The sequence below is a fragment of the Lathyrus oleraceus genome, chromosome 5 (assembly GCF_024323335.1).
Source record: "Lathyrus oleraceus cultivar Zhongwan6 chromosome 5, CAAS_Psat_ZW6_1.0, whole genome shotgun sequence".
NCBI lineage: Eukaryota > Viridiplantae > Streptophyta > Magnoliopsida > Fabales > Fabaceae > Lathyrus > Lathyrus oleraceus.
In genome coordinates, this window is record NC_066583.1 from 244,620,741 (window position 1) to 244,640,770 (window position 20,030).

The 20,030-nt window shown below is 36.0% G+C and overlaps 1 protein-coding gene across 1 annotated transcript; it reads left to right on the forward strand.

Annotated features, from left to right (window-relative positions):
* Window positions 1-13,204: 13,204 nt before the first annotated feature.
* LOC127083474 (cysteine-rich receptor-like protein kinase 44) lies at window positions 13,205-15,925 on the forward strand. The gene is made up of 7 exons (XM_051023790.1): window positions 13,205-13,973; window positions 14,175-14,324; window positions 14,454-14,578; window positions 14,674-14,884; window positions 14,965-15,202; window positions 15,318-15,468; window positions 15,629-15,925. The coding sequence occupies exons 1-7, from the start codon at window positions 13,205-13,207 to the stop codon at window positions 15,923-15,925; spliced, it is 1,941 nt and encodes a 646-aa protein (XP_050879747.1).
* The last annotated feature ends 4,105 nt before the right edge of the window (window positions 15,926-20,030 follow it).

A 20,030-nucleotide genomic window follows, 5' to 3' on the forward strand; every position in this document is an offset into this window, starting at 1 on the left:
TTTCAATATGAATGATATGGACAAATCTCTTCCTGAACTGCTAGCCATGTTAAGAACTGCTGAGCAGAATCTGAAGACAAAAGGGAAGTCCATTCTGATGATCGGATATGGAAAGAGACCGAACAAAAGGCCCACCAAGCAGGGTGATAAAGGGAAAGGCAAGGAAGCTGCCAAACCCAGTCCCACTGTTGCTGCTTTGAAGCCTAGTGGAGGCATAGCAAAGGCATGCACCTGCTTCCATTGCGGTAAGACCGGACACTGGAAGAGAAACTGCCCAAAGTACCTGGAAGATACGAAGAATGGAGTAGAGACTTCAACTTCAGGTATTTTTGTTATTGAAATAAATTTATCTACTTCTGCATCATGGGTATTAGATACTGGATGCGGTTCTCACATTTGTACAAATGTGTAGGGGCTAAAAGGAAGTAGAGATTTGGCAAAAGGTGAAGTTGACCTACGAGTTGGAAATGGAGCAAAGGTTGCTGCTTTAGCCGTAGGAACTTATGTATTGACTTTACGTAGTGGTTTAATAATTCAGTTAGAGAACTGTTATTATGTACCTGCAATTAGCAGGAATATTATTTCCATTTCTTGTTTGGACAAGTTTGGTTTTTCATTTATAATAAAGAACAATTGTTGCTCAATTTATTTGAATGATATATTCTATGCTACTGCACAAATGAGCAATGGACTATATGTCCTTGATCTCGAAATGCCTATTTATAACATTAATACTAAAAGGATGAAACCTAACGAGTTAAATCCAACTTACCTTTGGCATTGTCGATTAGGCCACATAAATGAGAAACGCATTTCCAAACTCCATAAAGATGGACTCTTGGACTCTTTTGATTATGAATCATATGAGACATACAGATTTTGTTTAATTGGAAAGATGACAAAGTCTCCATTCACAGGAAAAGGTGAAAGAGTGAATGATCTTTTCGGCCTCATACATACTGATGTATGTGGACCACTGAACATACCAACCAGAGGAGGTTTTCAGTACTTCATCACATTTACTGATGATTTCAGTAGATATGGTTATGTGTATTTAATGAAACACAAATCGGAGTCCTTTGAAAAATTCAAGGAATTCAAGAATGAAGTACAAAACCAACTAGGTAAGAATATTAAAACTCTTCGATCAGATCGAGGTGGTGAGTTTTAAGCCTAGAGTTTGATGGCCATCTGAAAGAGTGTGGGATCCTATCCCAACATACTCCTCCTGGAACATCCAAATGGAATGGTGTATCTGAGAGAAGAAATCGAACCCTGTTAGACATGGTCCGATCCATGATGAGTCACGTCGATCTTCAAAACTCCTTTTGGGGACATGCACTATTGAGAGCAGCTTACACACTTAACTGTGTTCCATCCAAAAAGGTTGAGAAGACACCATATGAGATATGGAGTGGTAAGAAACCACATATGTCTTACATGAAGATTTGGGGTCGAAGTTTATGTGAAACGACAAGTGTCAACTAAGCTTGAGCCCAAATCTGAAAAATGCTTATTTGTGGGGTATCCTAAAGAAACAAGAGGGTATTACTTCTACAATCCTTCTGAGGGCAAAGTGTTTGTCGCTCGAACTGGAGTTTTCCTAGAAAAGGATTTTATTTCCAAAGGAATCAGTGGGAGGAAAGTAGAGCTTGAAGAAATTCAAGAATCACAAAGCATTGATACACCTATAGAGGAATTAGAGCAGGAAATACAAGTAGTTGTGGAAGAGCAACCTGCTCAAGTAGAACAAGACCAGCATAGGTCAGGCAGGATACGTCCCCTACCTGAGAGATATGGATATCTCATAACTGATCAAGGTGATGTATTACTCATGGATCAAGATGAGCCTTTGACCTACCAAGAGGCCATAACTGGTCCCAAGTCTGAGAAGTGGCTAGAAGCCATGAAATCTGAAATGGATTCCATGTACACAAACCAAGTTTGGACCTTGGTAGAGCCTCCTGTAGGAGTTAACCCTATAGGATGTAAGTGGGTCTTCAAAAAGAAGACTGCCATGGATGGTAAGGTACATACCTATAAGGCAAGACTGGTTGCAAAAGGATATAAACAAATTCATGGGGTTGACTATGATGAAACCTTTTCACCAGTTGCAATGCTTAAATCTATTTGGATTTTACTTGCTATCGTTGCATATCCTGATTATGAAATATGGCAGATGGATGTCAAAACTGCTTTCCTTAATGGGAATCTTCTTGAGGATGTGTACATGACACAGTCTGAAGGATTTGACATACCAGAAGAAGCCCAAAAGATATGTAAGTTACAAAGATCAATCTATGGATTGAAGTAAGCTTCCAGAAGATGGAATCTTCATTTTGATGAAAGAGTAAAACAATATGGATTCATAAAGAACAAAGATGAGCCTTGTGTCTACAAGAAGGTTAGTGGGAGCATGATCGTTTTCCTGGTATTATATGTAGATGACATATTACTCATTGGAAACGATGTCTCTACCCCGCAACAAGTAAAGTCTTGGTTGGGGAAATGCTTTTCTATGAAGGACCTAGGTGAAGCAGCCTATATATTAGGAATCAGAATCTATAGAGATAGATCACAAAACCTGCTTGGCCTAAATTAGAGTACATACATAGACAAAGTGCTGAGACGCTTTAATATGCATGATTCCAAGAAAGGATTCATACCTATGCAACATGGCATGTGTCTATCAAAAACACAATCCCCTTCAACTAAGGAAGAAAGGGATCGCATGAATAAGATTCCATATGCATCTGCAATAGGATCTATCATGTATGTCATGTTATGTACTCGACCAGATGTCTCGTATGCTTTAAGTGCAACGAGTAGGTACCAATCTGATCCTGGTGATGCTCATTGGGTAGCTGTCAAGAATATCCTTAAGTATTTAAGAAGGACTAAGGACTCATTCTTGATATATGGAGGTCAGGAAGAGCTGGCTATAATTGGATACACCGATACTAGCTTCCAGACAGATAAGGATGACTTTAGATCGCAATCTGGTTATGTGTTTTGCATAAACGGTGGCGCTGTGAGCTGGAAAAGTTCAAAGCAAGATACAGTTGTTGATTCTACAACCGAGGTCGAGTATATTGTTGCCTCAAGTGCAGCAAAGGAAGCTGTTTGGATCAAAAAGTTCATTAGTGAACTTGGCATAGTTCCTAGCATTATGGATCCCATTGGTCTCTATTGTGATAACAATGGTGCTATCGCACAAGCTAAGGAGCATAGATCTCACCAATGATTCAAACACATACTTAGGCGTTATCACCTCATTCGAGAGATAATAGATAGAGGAGATGTGAAAATATGCAGAGTACCTACACTTTACAATATTGCTGACCCACTGACAAAGCCTCTTGCACAGCAGAAGCATGATGGCCATACTAGCTCTATGGGCATTAGGGGTATGCCTGATTGGCTCTAGTGCTAGTGGGAGATTGTTGGTGTAAGCCCTAGAGGCCAATACTTTTGGTACTTGTATCAAATTATTTATTAATAATAAAAGGTTTTTTCTTTATAATGTTTGTTTAATAAAGTCCCTAGAATAGCTAGTCCGTTTAATGTATCAAGTGTGACTTGATCATGAGATCACATTAAACATAAGGACACTATTCTTAAAGTATCCGTAGTCGAGCTTTGTTGTGAAGTGGGATAACATTAAAGCATAAAGACTATTATGTATATAGACTGATGATCACATCTCATGGATCATGGATAAGGAGTTATCAAGTCTTAAACATAGGTATGAATATTAACAGTAATATTTATACTAGATTGACCCGCTATGAGAATACTATATAGAATGTTATGCAAAGTGTCATAAGTTATTCTCATGGTGATAATGGTGTATACCCCCCTTCGACCTGAAACCACTATGGACCCTAGATGTAGAGTCGAGTGCTTTATTGCTGATCAAACGTTGTCCGTAACTGGATAACCATAAAGACAGTTGATGGGTACTCCACGAAGCATGTTGAGGGACATAAGTGACCTAGATGGAATTTGCCCATCCTGCGTAACAGGATAAATGTCTATGGGCCCAATATTGAACTGGACAAGGATGACACGGTTTATGCCTTGTGTTCAATATAGACATAAGGGCAAAAGGGTAATTGTACACATAAGTATTATCACAGAAGGATTTGTCAGATCACATGACATTTTCGTGTCTTTGGTAGCAGTGATGTGTTGCTAGATACCGCTCACTATTTATTATGTTAAATACGTGATTTAATATAATTGTCAATGCCGCGAAAACCTATAGGGTCACACACAAAGGACAGATTGATAAGAGATATAGTAACTAAGGAACACCGTAAGGTACGGTGCACTTAAGTGAATTATAGAACATCGTAAGGTACGATGTACTTAAGTAGAATACAAAATATGGTAAGGTACCACACGCTTAAGTGAATTTGGCATATTATAAGATATGGGCCACACACACTTAAGTGGGCTTTTTAGCCTGAAGCCCACACAAGTGGTTCTATAAATAGAACCCTTGTGCATAAGCATAAAGTGATGCAGTTACAATTTCGTTTTCTCTTTCTCTCTCTCTCACTCAAAGACTTCATTCATAGCAGCTAGCACTGAGATTAAAGGAATCCGTTCGTGTGGACTGAGTATAGGCATTGTCGTCGTTCAACGTTCGTGATCGCTCCGTAGATCTTCATCAAAGGTTTCAATCGTCACAAGAGGTAACTATCATATCACCGATCATGCCCATTCGTAAGGATCTCTAAAGGAGAAAATTTTAATTTCCGCTGCGTTTTGGATCACCCTTCTCCTTCAATGCTTTGGTTTGAAGTGTTTGCTTGGCCAAAATAGGTGATAGGCTTTGTTGGATGCATGGTGGTGACTTGCAGGAGAATGTAATGGTTGATAGGTTTTGGATTGATTCGCAGTAAACTTGCTAATGCAGGTTGCCAATTCAAGTTGTGTTTTGGTTGTTGCTTATAGGTTACAGGTAAACTTGTTGGACTGTTAATGACCTATTGATGCAGGTTTTACTTGATGATGCAAGGCAAGGTAATGGTTAAAATTGTTTGCATGGTCAGGATGAACAAGGTTGTTGTATTCATGCTGCAGGTCAAGGTATGATTTCCTCTTCCAATTCTTGTTCGAAACTTGTAGTTGCTCATGTTGGGATTGCTGCTACATGGCTTATGATTAATTGCTATGAGCCATAATTGATTCATGTTATCATGTTGCATAACCCTACTGAAATGAAATGGTGCTAACTGTTTAAAACTGAATTGATCATGCATTGCTAGTTCTCATGTTCTACAACTGCTAAATGCATTGAGTGAATGCTTGAATGCATCATGTAGTTAGGTTGCTATGACAGGTTGCAGCATGGCATAAATGCTTGCTTTTGTTTAGTGATTGGTTTTATGTTTTTTTTATCAATGTTGGATGATGCATTATATGTATGCCTTGAATAATGTGTATGTTGATTGGATTGTTAAATGTTAAGTGTAGGGATGGCATGTGAACATGACTTCAATGTATGGCAAGACATGGCAATTTCAATGGTAAAACAAGGCTTGACACCAAGAAGAAGTTTTACTTGTTCATGAAGAAACTTGGTCATGGAATCACATGGAAAGATGTAAGAGTGAAGATACAACAGGGAATTAGGGTTAGGTCAATAGAATAGGTCAGTTGAATTTGGTCAACTGGTTGACCAAAAAGTCAATAGTTAACCAAAAGTCAACTTATGTAAAAAATTGTATTTTTTGTAATTTATTTTGTATGGACAATGTAAATGACAATTGATATGTATGAATGAAAATAAGAAATGTTCTTATGAAACAATGAAACATGCCTTGAATTCAAGTTATCATTTTCCATTTGAAATCACTTTGAACAAAGATCATAAATGTATCTTAAACATACTTGAGTGAATGAATGAAAGTGAAATCAATAGATCATGAATGAAGCATGAAAAAAAACTTAACCAAATGGACCATGAAACTTGAATGCGCCATGATCTAAATCAATGCATGAATCTTGAATGAGCCAATATGGGAACTTGAACAATCAAAGCTATGAAACCATGATCATTAGATGAAATGAATGACCAATCAAACCTCTCATATGAGCTAGGGTTTTAATTAGTCTAGGATCAAGATGCAATTGAAACAATCAAGGAACTCAAACCAAGTACAAGGCTCCACAGTCAAATCTCCAACAAATGCCCCCATGATTAGGGTTTCAAGATCAGGGTCAAACTCACAAGGCAATCCACATAATCCATGAGTACCATAGATCAAGAATTTGGGTTTTGTGCATGAGTGAATACCATGATTGTAATCTCCATAAACCAAGGTCCCAAGAAACAAGAATTAGGGTTTCACCCTATTGATAACATATGATGGGCTTTCCACAATCCCTAGGGCTTGATCCTCAAGCAAACCCTAGATTTGGTTAGATATAAATAACCACAAACTTTAAATCTATGATGTATGTTTGAAAGTGGTAACATGAATGAATGATGCACATGTACTTGGCATGAATGAGTGCAGATGAATGTCAAGTCAAAGGTTAGATGAAAAGTGAAAAGGGGAGGGAAATTTTTAGGGTATGACAGCTCCTACTAGACTGCGGTTGCAAAATCAGACTCACATAACAAACAAAACTTTTAAAGAATATGCTCAGAGATGGCGAAAAAATGGATGCTCGCGTTAAACCTCTGTTGTTCAATACAAAATTGATTGATATTTTCATGGCTATGCTTCAGGGTTTGTACTTCGAGAAAATGGTTTGTAGTATGTCCTTAAATTTCTCTAACGTTGTGACTCGGTGAACGTATTGAAAATGGTTTGAAAATTGGGAAGATTGTTGGCGCTGCTAATCAACAAATGGTGGCCAAGGAACCTCAAGGTAGCTTCACCAAGAAGACGGAAGGAGAGACAAGTGTTATCATGGAAAATGTTCACCCTCCATTGCAAGCTCCTATGTATCACATGCCATACTATCCATATGTTTACACTGCTTAATACCAACAACCACCATTCCATTATCAACCACAACCTCAGTACCAATAGCCTCCACGTGCTTAAGCTTCCCATAATCAACCATTTGCTCAAAACAACAAAAACCAAGGGCAGAGACAACAGAAACAGAGGAAACCGAAAAGAATGATTGATCTAATTCTTATGCCATACTATCAGCTACCCCCCCCCCCCCTCAATTGCTTAACTGCTCGTTGGTTCAATTTAGGGAACTAGGACCTCCTCCAACACCTCTTCCTCCCGATTATGACATGAACACTAGATGTGAGTTTCACTCAAAGGAACCCGAACATACAATTGAGAACTGCAGAGCCTTGAAGCATAAGGTACAAGACCTGATCGACTCAAGGTCTATCATATTCTCACCAAACAGCCTGAACATACTGAACAACCTCATACCTCCGCAGGCAGGTACATCTACAATTCCATAATTGGTGCAACTTGAAGCAATGGTAGATCCAAAAAGGTTGCATATGTTGAAAGACTCTGAAGGGGAACCTCTTTGAGACTATCGCATCAACTTGTACAAGCACAATAACCCAACTTGTGGGATGACACAACGACTAATCACGCCAAGCCGTCTTTAGGTGTTTAATCATTTCCATTTGTAATCTTTGTTTTTTGTTTAGTGATATTCACTTGTAAAAACTCGTTTGTTTTCAAATAATAACAATAATGAAATGAATAAGCATGTTTTGAATCAATCCATTCGTGTTCACTCATATTTTATTTATCAGTATCAAATTTTTTTAAGCAAAATCGAAAAGAGAATGATGAAATCAAAATACACGAAATTGTTGGTTGTATGCTTTTGAATAAAACCTAGCTGACGATGTAAGGCATTGTTTCAAATCCCTAAACGATGGAGGTATAAGGAAGATAATTCCTAGTCAACCCCTTTGAGCCAAATAGTAGAAGTTTCTTTCTGTATGAAAACCCTCGATCTTAACCAGGGGCAGGGTAGTCTTCAGTTAATTTGACCAGGCGTTCAAATTTTAAAAGGAAAAAGGAAGTGTCCCATCTAAGGATCAACCACGTCTTATCCCTCACAAGAGGTCGAAAATCACAAATCCACAATGGTTGTCCCTCACCAACATAAAAGTTTTCTCTATGATGCATTGTTAGAGCATAAAATTATTTGGGTTCAAGGTAAGTGTTCTTAAATAATATATTTATTTTATTTATCTAAACATTTTTTTTATATCACAAATAATTGTATGAAATATTCAACATTTGATATTCTCAAAGATTCAATGAAACAGGGATCCAACATTTGTTCTTCCCCAAGATATCTAACATTTGCTCTTCACTGACAACGACGACGATGAATCAGATTCAAAATTTGTTATATATTTTTACTTTAATCTTTTGTATAAACAATGTAATATTCCGTGTAAACAATGTACTTTGTAAAGATATTAATTTATTAATATTCTGTGTAAATAATGTAATGAGTATTTAAAAAAAAGAATTTATCTTTCTTCTCGGTTTTGGCCATAAATCGAGAGGTATGTGACGCTAGTTTTGAAAATATAAAAAAGTTATTGATGGGGATCAAACCAATGACTATTTTAACTATTCTCTCGATTATTCAAAAACCTAGAGATATAATGGAGAATTTTCATAACGTCATTCGTTATCTCGCTTCTATAACCGAAATTAAATCAACTTCACGTCCGATGTTAGATGTGTTATTTGTAGTAATGATATATATATATATATATATATATATATATATATATATATATATATATATATATATATATATATATATATATATATATATATATATATATATATATATATATATATATATTATAGATTTTTCATTAGATTTGTTTGTGAAGATAGAAGGTTAGGAGTGGGGTCCATGAAAGATTTCTCCTTTTTTTTGTGATATTTTGAGTTGTGCATCTTATTCTCGTCTTTAATCACAATCATTTTATTTTATTTTTTTGTTTTGAAAAGATAGTGACACTTAAGCCAATCATCACATTTTATATTTTTATTTGTATTATATTTTACTATGCATGAATTTTCTTTAAGATGTTTGAGGCGCCGCGCACGGTATTACCATTTAATATTTACCTTTTTTTTTATATAAATAGTGATATTTATCTTAGTATAGCTAAATCAAGGTATTACAAAAATTAATATTACAGACTTCATGCTTTGTAACATATTTTTGTTTATGTTGAACCACAAAGTATGTGGTAAAGAAACTTAATACGGATTCCTTTTCCATTCTAAATGGTAGAAAATTATTTTATAAAAATTTTAAAATGCTCATACGATTTTTTTGAGTTTATATTTAGACGTTTTTATTTACATGAAATTCATGCGTAAATGAGTCATGTTTCTCTTTTTGTCAGACATTAGTTCGGAGATGCATTTTCATATTCACTCTATATGTACTTCATTGATTTCTAACTGAAACACCTTCGTTTTGGCATAACTTGGTATGGAGATGCATCTTCGTAACAAAATATGGATATATACTTCCGTATGCACCTATATGTAGTAAATTTTGACATTTTTTTAGAAATAGACCATGGGTTATAACTATACTATCATAAGAAAAAAAAAATTAAACCATACACTTATCTAACAAGATAAAAATGTCATGTATAAATGAATCAATGTTGTGAATTCATAATAAAGTCGTGATAACAAAGTAACAAATGATAATACTATTCAAAATCCCTAATACAAATATACTACTTTATATGTCGGACCTCTTTGTTCCTTCGTTGTCTCCTATACTGCAATGTTGTTCGTGTCTCCATAAGAATGGAATCTACAATGACCCTCCTAGAAGAACCTTCTAGAAAGTCTCATTTATCAATACCCGCTCACATGAGATCAATAATATGACGACATATAGGCAACACATCAACAACATGATCTGCCCTAACTTGCCCATCCCATAACATCTTCTAATGAGCTGGCTTAGGTGGCTTTCCCTTTGCATTTGGGATCATATAAGGATGTGAAACTTTAAAATACCATTGGACATAGTCGTATGCACAACTTCATTCGATATGAGCTTCAATACCTCGTGCCTCAGTCGGTACCAGATGATTAAGGAAATTATCATACATGGCATCTACATCTCTGCGGGGCATAACGGGAGAAGCATACATGAAGGATTCTTTTGGAACAACATGCATATAATCAAATTAGCACATGACTCACTCAGGAAAATATGGATACATCATATATGACCCACAAACCAATCATCTAGAGTATAAGGTTATGTCATTCAAAGGATGTATCTCAAAGGGAAGGTTGTACGGGCGGAAGCGTATATCTTATGCTTTAGCGCGGTCAAGATACACTTTGAACGAATCGGTCGACTAATTCCCTTAGAGCGGGATGAATGCACAAGCATGTGGAATATCCTCAATGTAGTGATCAACATATGACCAATCATAGATGCGTGGAAAGTGCTGGAGGATCCATGCCTGAAAATGGTGCATATAAATTATTAGTAATTAGACGTAACACATGTGTTATGAAAATGGCACATAACAGTAATGGATGCAAATATATTGTTGTCAATAGCATCCAGCTAGTTGTCATATGTTTGGTCTTCCAAAGACAATCTTCATATAACTTAGAGTACATGTGGACCAAACAAGTGCCCCTCAGTTATACTCATAAATCCACTCCAAGTCAGTGAAGTATCTAAGGTAAATCATATACATGTAATAGGCACTCTTGTCCATTAATACTAATGTGCCAACCAAGTACGATAGGTATGTCCTCAATGCATATGATATATGATGCATAACCTAATCATCGTCACCATCGACTTGCTCTATCACAGTCAACCGGTGTGCATACAGCCTCTCTAGGAATCCAAATCTAGCATGACACCCTCGGGTGTCTTCTATCTCCTTTAAGACATCCTTTAGGTCAGCTACCAAATAGTCCAACCTAATTTCCAATGCATAAGTTTTGATAATCCTAGAGTGGTCTAATAATCTTTCCCTAATATGAAGATGCAACAAAAATGACACATCATCTGGTGTGATAGACATCTCACCACGTGGAAAATCGAAATATGACTTCTTAGAATGTCATCTCTCAACGAACGCTGACAACATACCATGGTTAATAGTAGTATAATCGGTCATGCATAAATCTCGTATGTCAAATAGTTGCATCGCATCGTGAAGCCACTACTCAGCAGATTGTTGTTGCCTTGTAATCTTCTGACCATGGTTGATGCATTTTAAAACACCAGTACTATATAAAATAAATTATTGTGAGAAATGTAGAATATTAAAACATATTTGTTTCAAAGAATAAATACAGATAAATTTTAACTATTCGTCCCACACATGTCTGCAGCATGGTTCCTATATAGAGGCAACAATAATAAGTTATACATGCCTCTTCCAAACTCCTCAAGAGTAGCTACATCGACAACAAATGCATCATCTTGGACTATAGGGGCTTCTAGGGCATCAGGAGATGACATTATCCTTCTCTGGGAAGACAAAGTCAGAGATGCCTGGACCCTAGAAGTTGATGTCTCTGCATTAAACAAACTAGAACTGACATGTGGTTGCGAGGGTCAGACTCTTTCCCTGCAAACCAATGCATGTTGCGACACTCTGCCGAGCCTTATTCGATCTTAGTTATCATTCATATTGTCTATAATTACACCACACAAGCAATGCAAAGTAGAAAACAATCAAACTCATATGAAACACATTGAAAATCAAGTCAAACAATGCAGATATACAACATACGGAAATGCACTTCTGTATTTCTGGAAAATCAAATTTTGAACAAATACGAAAGTCCATTTTCGTATTAGTCTTCAACTCAGAAAAAACGCAAATGGCAGAAATGCATGGAAACCAAACATGTTCAAACACATTGTTCATCTAAACTACCTATCAATCACATTCCTCAGTTAAATTACCTGTCTAAATTACCTATTACACAATCTCATGCTTAATTTCTACAAATGCATGTATAAAGAAATCAAATGTCAAAATCTTGAACTCAAACACTTACCAAATGTGAGTTTGATTTTGAGTACTTTGATTGATTGGATGTTGAGAGTAGAAATTTAAAAGTGAGTTGAGAGAGTTTGAGAGTTTAAGAGAATATGCTGGAAATGGGGAAGGGGGATCTAGAACGTTTTTGATTAAAAATTCGTCCAAATGTACATTTCTGTAAGTTATCTGAAGATGTATTTCGGTATTAATTTTTGACATAAAATTATAGTATGGCTTATTTACCAATGGATGTGTGAACGGGGGTGCATCCGAAAGTCTGTTTCCGTATTACGGAATAATTTTGATTTTTCACTAGATTGTAGGAGCAATCCTTAGGGTGGAAAAAATAACCCTCCTTAAATATATATATCTACATTTTTGAAAATTTGAGTCGAGTCTAAATCCGAGTTTAAGATAGTCCATCCCGATTTCAAATCATCTCTTAGAGTAAAATTAAGTAAGTTAAATATAATGGATCAAGTCGAACCGACCGGCCTAAAGCGGCCATACCTTGTGTGGGACTATACACTCCAATGTAGACACATATTTAATTATCATAACTAGTCGATCTGAGACATAGAAGCAAGAGACTTGATTCTCATTAAGAGTACATGAAAACATAAATAATAATGATAAATAAATTAATCTTTAAGGATTCAGAGCACACAAGACCTTATATGATCTAGCAACCTTGGTACCAAGGGGAGAGATATTTTTTATCCTTGCGACTACTATGATTGATTCTGCAGTTACCAATTAGTGTACTCTGCATGTACAAAACCATTTTGTTACACCATGTTGGTTAATTAACTGTGTCTTAGTTGACTAATCAATATTCCAAAGATATCAAAATTTATAATTTCTGTTTTTTAGTTGAAGTACATATCACAATCACTACACTAGGTTACCCTTAAAATTAAAAACAATTAAAAATATACCCATCATTATTAAGTAACTCCTCATAGTAAAAAATATTGGAAACATTCTAATTAAACACAAAATTGAATGGCCAGTGGTAACAAATTACCACAAAATATAAAGTAAAAAAATAGATTGACCATTGATAACACCAAATGGCTATATAACTTTGCTTAATTTCAAGAGTTAATCAAAAAAACTCAAATATCAACCTTGTAACTATTAAGACAAAGATTAAACTTTAATCTAATCATGGCTTACAATTTGAAACAGAAACTATTCTCAATTACTCTTCTCTTCTGCATAATCTTTTCACCAACAGAAACAGCATCAACATTCAGCCATTACAATTGCACAAACATTCAAACATTTAATCCCAAAAGCACTTACAAAACCAACTTAAACACACTCTTATCAACACTTTCATCCAAAGCTTCTGATACACTCAACCATGGCTACTATAACACTAGTATAATTAGTACTACTGATGAAACAGAAGACACTGTCTATGGTTTATTTATGTGCATTGGATACACAAATCATTGTGGTGAATGTGTAAGAAACTCTACCAAAACTCTTACCTCAATGTGTGATTCTAAAGAAGCTATTATTTGGTCTGACGAATGCTTGGTTCGTTATTCCAATCGATCTTTCTTCGACGCTGTGGAAGAGTCTCCATCATGGTGTGTAAAGGACATAATTGATTATCAAGGTCCGTTGGATGGATTCAACAGAATGCTAAGTTCCTTGATGGTGGATCTTGTGACACAAGCAAATGAAGATTCGAAGGGAAAATTTAACAAAATTGTTCTCAAGAGAGCGATTTTCTACGAGGATAGATTCTTGTATGGACTTGCTCAGTGTGTACCGAATCTCTCGAATGATGATTGCATGAAGTGTTTGAAGGATGCTGTTGAATATCTTCAAACTTCATGTGCTAGAGGAAAGATTAGAGGAAGTGTTTTATATCCAAGTTGTATTGTTAGATATGATCCTTACCCATTTTTTGCATTAGCTAGAGGTTTGAAGTTTTCAATATTATGCCCTACATATAAGATACGGCCTCTAGTTACTATTATAAGCAAATATTCCTTTTACAAGAATAACTGATGTATCTGGTCTATATATAAATATAGATCAAAGTTGCTTATAAGAGTGACCAGAGTAGTAGTAGTTTTTTTTTATTTCAAGTAAATTGAGGTTAAACTAATCTATCTTGCAGGACAAGGAAAGCAAAATAGAGGACACTCAAATTTCATAATTGTTCATGTTCTTGCTCCTATCACGATCTTCTCTGTCACGGTTTTCTTTTTCACGTATTATGTGTTATGTCGAAGAGCGAGGAAGAATCTCACGTATCACAGAGAAAATTGTAATGTGGAACTAAAAACAATTTCCATTTGAGTTTTTTTTAATGTTTATAAAGTTCAATATAGTATATATAGTATACTTATTATCTTTACTCAAATTATTTTTCTGATTTTGTACTTTTTTGGTTTAGTTGGAGAAGACATTTCATCAGAAGTACACTCTCTGCAATTTAATTTCGATATGATTCGGCTAGCGACAAACAAGTTCTCTGATGATAACAAGATAGGAGAAGGTGGTTTTGGAGATGTTTATAAGGTTATATATGAGTCTATTTTATAGTTTTAAACTATAGTGAAGAAATTTTGATATAATCTTCAATGTAATATTTTGTAATGGTATTTGCGATGTAGGGAATGTTTCCGAACGGATTTGAAATAGCAGTGAAGAGGCTCATAAGAAATTCAAGTCAAGGAGCTGTGGAATTCAAGAACGAAGTGTTGTTAATAGCAAAACTTCAGCACAGAAATCTTGTGAGACTTTTAGGATTTTGCATTCAAAGAAACGAGAAGATACTCATTTATGAGTATATGCACAACAAAAGCCTTGATTACTATCTATTCAGTATGGTATTTCTAACCTTATTTACTTTTTGTATTGTTTTCCTTTAATTTAACAAAGTTGTGACAATTTGAATATTATAGGTCCGGAAAACCATAGAAAGTTAACTTGGCATGCACGTTACAAGATTATAAGAGGGATTGCACGAGGCATTCTTTATCTACATGAGGATTCTCATTTGAAAATCATTCATTGTGATCTTAAACCGAGCAATATTCTGTTGGATGACAAAATGAATGCGAAGATATCGGATTTTGGCTTGGCGAGGATTGTTGCGATAGATCAAATGCAAGGAAACACTAGTATAATTGCGGGGACATAGTAAGTATTGATATTAATACTACTTTTTCCTAAAACTAAATTGAATTTTTGTTTTTTGATTACACATTTCTTCCAATGATGATGAGCTTTTTCGCTATTTATTGTTGATTTTTAGCGGCTATATGTCTCCCGAATATGCAATGCTTGGGCAGTTCTCTGAGAAATCTGATGTATTCAGTTTTGGAGTCATAATTCTTGAGATTGTTAGTGGAAAAAGAAATGTTGATTATAATGGAGTAAATTCCATCGATGACCTCGTGAGCCACGTGAGTATTTTATTAGATTTCAATTCGAGTTACTTTTATCACATTTAGTCTGTTAGTCCATAGCAGACTAACTAGGCGAATGTGACAAAGTTGGTTGTTTATTCGGTTACGCAAAAGAACTCAAGTAACTAAACATATATATTTGGCGATTTTGTTGCAGGCTTGGAAGAAATGGTGGGAAAATAGGCAATTGGAACTATTGGATTCTGCATTGGCATACTCATTTTCAGAAACAGAAGTAAATAGGTGCGTTCAAATAGGTCTATTATGCGTGCAAGAAAATCCAGATCAGAGGCCAACAATGGCAACAATTGCTTTGTATTTCAACTGTGATTCAATAGATCTTCCACTACCTCAACAGCCAGCATTTTACATGCGCGGAAAAATCGAATCAAAGGTGGCTAGTAAAATATCGATGACGGGTCGACCTAGGAGTTATTCAGTGACAAGGTTTTAAGTTCTTGTCACATTTGTGATCTACCTTGCAATCTTTTATAGTGAGGGAAATGGCAAAAGAAAATGTAGTTGATGTTATTTCAATTGCAGTTCAATGCATAGACTTTGAAAACTTTGATGTTATGTTATATAATCGTTTTTAGTAGTAACTATTGTCACCATGAACATCATATGTATGTGTGTTTCTTATGTATAAGTTTTCATTAGATTTGTTATTTCATATTCTTATGACTTGGTACATTATGGTTTTAGACATTATGTCTAACTCATTGGCTGACATATGTACTTGATCATTTCACAACCTGACATCACTTTTGCATTCAACAAACACAGTCAATTTACCAAGGACACTTCAAATCCAAGACATTCTCCATCCCCTTCGATACTTGAATGGCACTCCAGATTGTGCCATTCCTGCTCCCTAAAAATGTTATTCAGACATCTCAGCCTATGATGATGGTGATTTAGGGTGTTGTCAAAATCAACTTCAAGTTTTTTTATATTTTCAGACACGTCACTAATTACTTGGAGATCTAAGAAACATAATACAGTAGGTTGATTTGTTGAATTGTAATTTCTTGTATCGAAGCAAGTAGTGTTCGATAGAAATAAGGATGTGTCAAAACATATAGTGTGCGTCGAATTGTATTAGATGTGGAAGTGTCGAAGCAGGTTGCTTGACACAGGATTTCGACTTAGACCAAAATAAGTATTTTGGGTCTTTGTAATTATGGGTTTTAGTTTAGGGAATAAGCTAGCTCAATTATAAATAGATGGAGTAATCTCTATTTTCACAACAATCTTGTAATCACTTGCAGTTGCTAAATTAACGAGATTTTCCATAGGTTGTGGGCAGAGAGAGACTCTGCAGAAATCATCTTCTTCCCCAATTTCTGTCAAACCCTAATCTTCTTACTTATTCAATTTTCTTTTCTTATTTTCATCATCATTGTGCAGCGATACAATCTTGCAACCAAGGTTAGTTGATTCACTCGAGTGAAGAGTGAAGAACAAGTGGAAGTTTGATCGGTTGATTGAATCTTGTTCATCAAGATTGACTCGGAATTACTCAAAGTTTTGGGTTTAATTCCAGCATCTGGTATCTAGAGCACTGGCTGAGCGATTCGTGGGAAGCAACACACGATGGTGATGAATCATCCGAACAGACATTTTCCGACGAGTCTCCTAATTCTGAAGAATCGGAATTACGAGAATTGGTGCAAGCAGATAAAGATTGTCTTTTGCTATCAAGATCTTTGAGATCTTATGAATGAGGGAGTGACACCGCTTGCAGCAAATGCGACAGATGAAGAAAAGGTTGCGCACAAAGAATTGAAGAAGAAAGATTATAAAGCTCTCTTTATAATTCATCAATGTGTCGATTCTGACAATTTCGAAAAGGTTTGTGACGCTGAATCGGTGAAAGAATCATGAGAAACTTTTGAAAAATCGTTTGGAGGCGGAGAGAAGTTAAAAGAGGTGAGGTTACAAACTCACAAAAGAACGTATGAATTGCTTCAGATGGAAGACAATGAAAGCATAACTGATTTCTTCACTAGGGTTATAAAACTGGTGAATCAAATCAAGATATATGGATAAGTGTTGACATCAAGATCAGTTGTTTCAAAGATCTTGAGGTCATTGGCTTCGAAGTTCGACCATGTGGTAGTAGCCATAGAAGAGTCGAAAGATTTGTCAGCATTGACAAAGAAAGAGCTTCAAGGGACACTTGAATCTCATGAACAAAGAATGGTTGAAAGAGTTGTAGTCAACTCTCAGAGTGATGTGGCTTTGCAGGCGCAATCAGCAAGAGAAAAGAAAGGCAAATGGGAGTGGGTTGACAACAAGGGTAGAGGAGGCTACAACAATTCGACTAGTCGAAATCAGTAAGAATGAGGTTGGTCGAACCAGAGAATACCCTCATACCAAAGCAATCAAAGAGGTGGTGGTGCAGGTAGAGAAAGAGATGGTGGTCAAAAACCTGACAAAAGTCACATTCAGTGTTTCAATTGTCAGAAGCATGGTCACTACTCAAGTGGTTGTCCTGAAAAACAAAAGAATCAGGAAACTGATGCAAAATTTGCAAAGCATGAAGAAGAAGAGATGTTGTTGATGGTCACAACAAGAGATGAAGAAAAATTCCATGACTAATGGTATTTGGACTCAGGATGCTCATCACACATGACTGGTAGGAAAGATTGGTTTGTCAACATGAAACCCTCAATGAAGAACATGGTAAAAAATTTAAATCACAATACTCTAGCAGCTTAAGGTATTGGTGATGTTTTGATTATGAGGAAAGATGGCAAAAGGTCAGTAATTTCCAATGTACTATACATACCAGGCATGAAAAGTAATTTGCTTAGCATAGGGAAATTAGTGTAAAATAACTACAAAGTGTCGATCGAAGACAAGATGATGAGAGTTCTCGACTCATGTGGAAGGTTAATCTTGAAGGAACCTATGTCTTAGAATATAACCTTCAGGATTGAACTTAATATGATGGAGCACAAGTGTCTTACAACTGCAGCTAGCAGGGATGAATGGATATGGAACTATAGACTTGGTCATCTCAATTTCAAAGACATCAGAGATCTGAAGTGAAAGAATAAGGTTTCAGGGTTACCAGAAATCGACATTCTAAATGAAGTGTGTGAAGAATATGTGCAGATGAAGCAGCACAAGAACAACTTCAGCAAGGATGCAGGAAGCAAGTCAAAGAAAATCCTTGAAGTCATATACTCTGATGTGTATGGTCTTATCCATGTCGATTCGATTGGAGGTAACATATACTTTGTCACATTCATAGATGATTTCAGTTGAAAATTATGGACTTATATGATCAAGAAGAAAATTGAAGTGGTCGAGGTATTTTCCAAGTTTAAATCTATGGTCGAAAGACAGAATTGTCGAAAGCTCAAGATTCTGAGGATTGATGATGGTGGAGAATATGTGTCGAAATACTTCGACGAATTATGTGAGAAGAAGGGATTGTGCATGAGGTGGTGTCACCCTACATTCCACAGAAGAATGGAACTGTAGAAAGGAAGAATAGAACCATCATCAATATGGTGAGAAGTATATTGAAAGGCAAGCATATATCCAAAGAATTATGGGGAGAAGTAGTGTTGACAGCTACATATATTTTGAACAGATGTTCGACGAATAAGCTAGAAGGAGTTACACTAGAAGAATGTTGGTCTGGTATCAAGCCTAGCTTGAGTCATCTGAAAGTATTTGGATCTATAGCACATAGACATGTTCCATGCCAGTTGAGAAGAAAACTTGATGACAAGTCGAGTCAGATTATCCTAATAGGATATCATTCGACTTGAGGTTACAAGTTATTCGACCCAGTGAACAAGCAAGTGGTGATCAGCAAGGACATGATCATAAAAGAGCTTAAGGAATGGGATTGGACTGAAAATGTCAAGAAAGATTCTGTGAGAATTTTATATGAAGAACCAGCAACTGAAGTCGAAAGAGAAGTTCGACAAGAAGAAGACAGAGGTCAAGCAAGCACAAGAAAACCTCAAAGAATAAGACATGTGTCTGTAAGGTTGCAAGAATGTGTGATTACATCAGATGATGTGGTCGATGATGAAGGTGATCTGGTACACTATGCTTTTTATGCAGATGTCGAACCAGTCAATGCAGCTGAGGCATTGAAGGATTCGAAGTGGGTGAAACCAATAAATGAGGAACTGAAGTCCATCGAATACAATAACATCTAGTCACTTGTCGAATTGCCTCAAGGCAAGAAGGAAATCGATTTGAAGTGGGTATACAAGGTAAAGTTGAATCTCAAAGGAGAAGTAACTCGCCACAAGGTAAGGCTTGTGGAAAAAGGATTTCTTCAGAAGGAAGGAATCGACTTCGATGAAGTTTTTGCACCTGTTTCTAGGATCGAAACAATCAGGTTAGTTGTTGGTCTAGCAAACATGAACAATTTGCACACGTGTCATATGAATGTGAAATGTGCATTCCTGAATGGCCCCTTAGATGAAGAAGTTTATCTTGCACAACTAGTTAGTTTTATGAAACATGACAAAGAAATCAAGGTATACAGACTGCATAAAGCCATGTATGGACTTAAGCAAGTTCCA

Bases quoted from the DNA above. Each gene is read 5' to 3' on its own strand.
- LOC127083474 (XM_051023790.1), top strand. From the start codon at position 13,205: ATGGCTTACAATTTGAAACAGAAACTATTCTCAATTACTCTTCTCTTC. The intron at 14,325-14,453 runs GTAATGTGGAAC...TTTTTGGTTTAG, and splicing joins CACGTATCACAGAGAAAATT to TTGGAGAAGACATTTCATCA. The intron at 14,885-14,964 runs GTATGGTATTTC...TGAATATTATAG, and splicing joins CCTTGATTACTATCTATTCA to GTCCGGAAAACCATAGAAAG.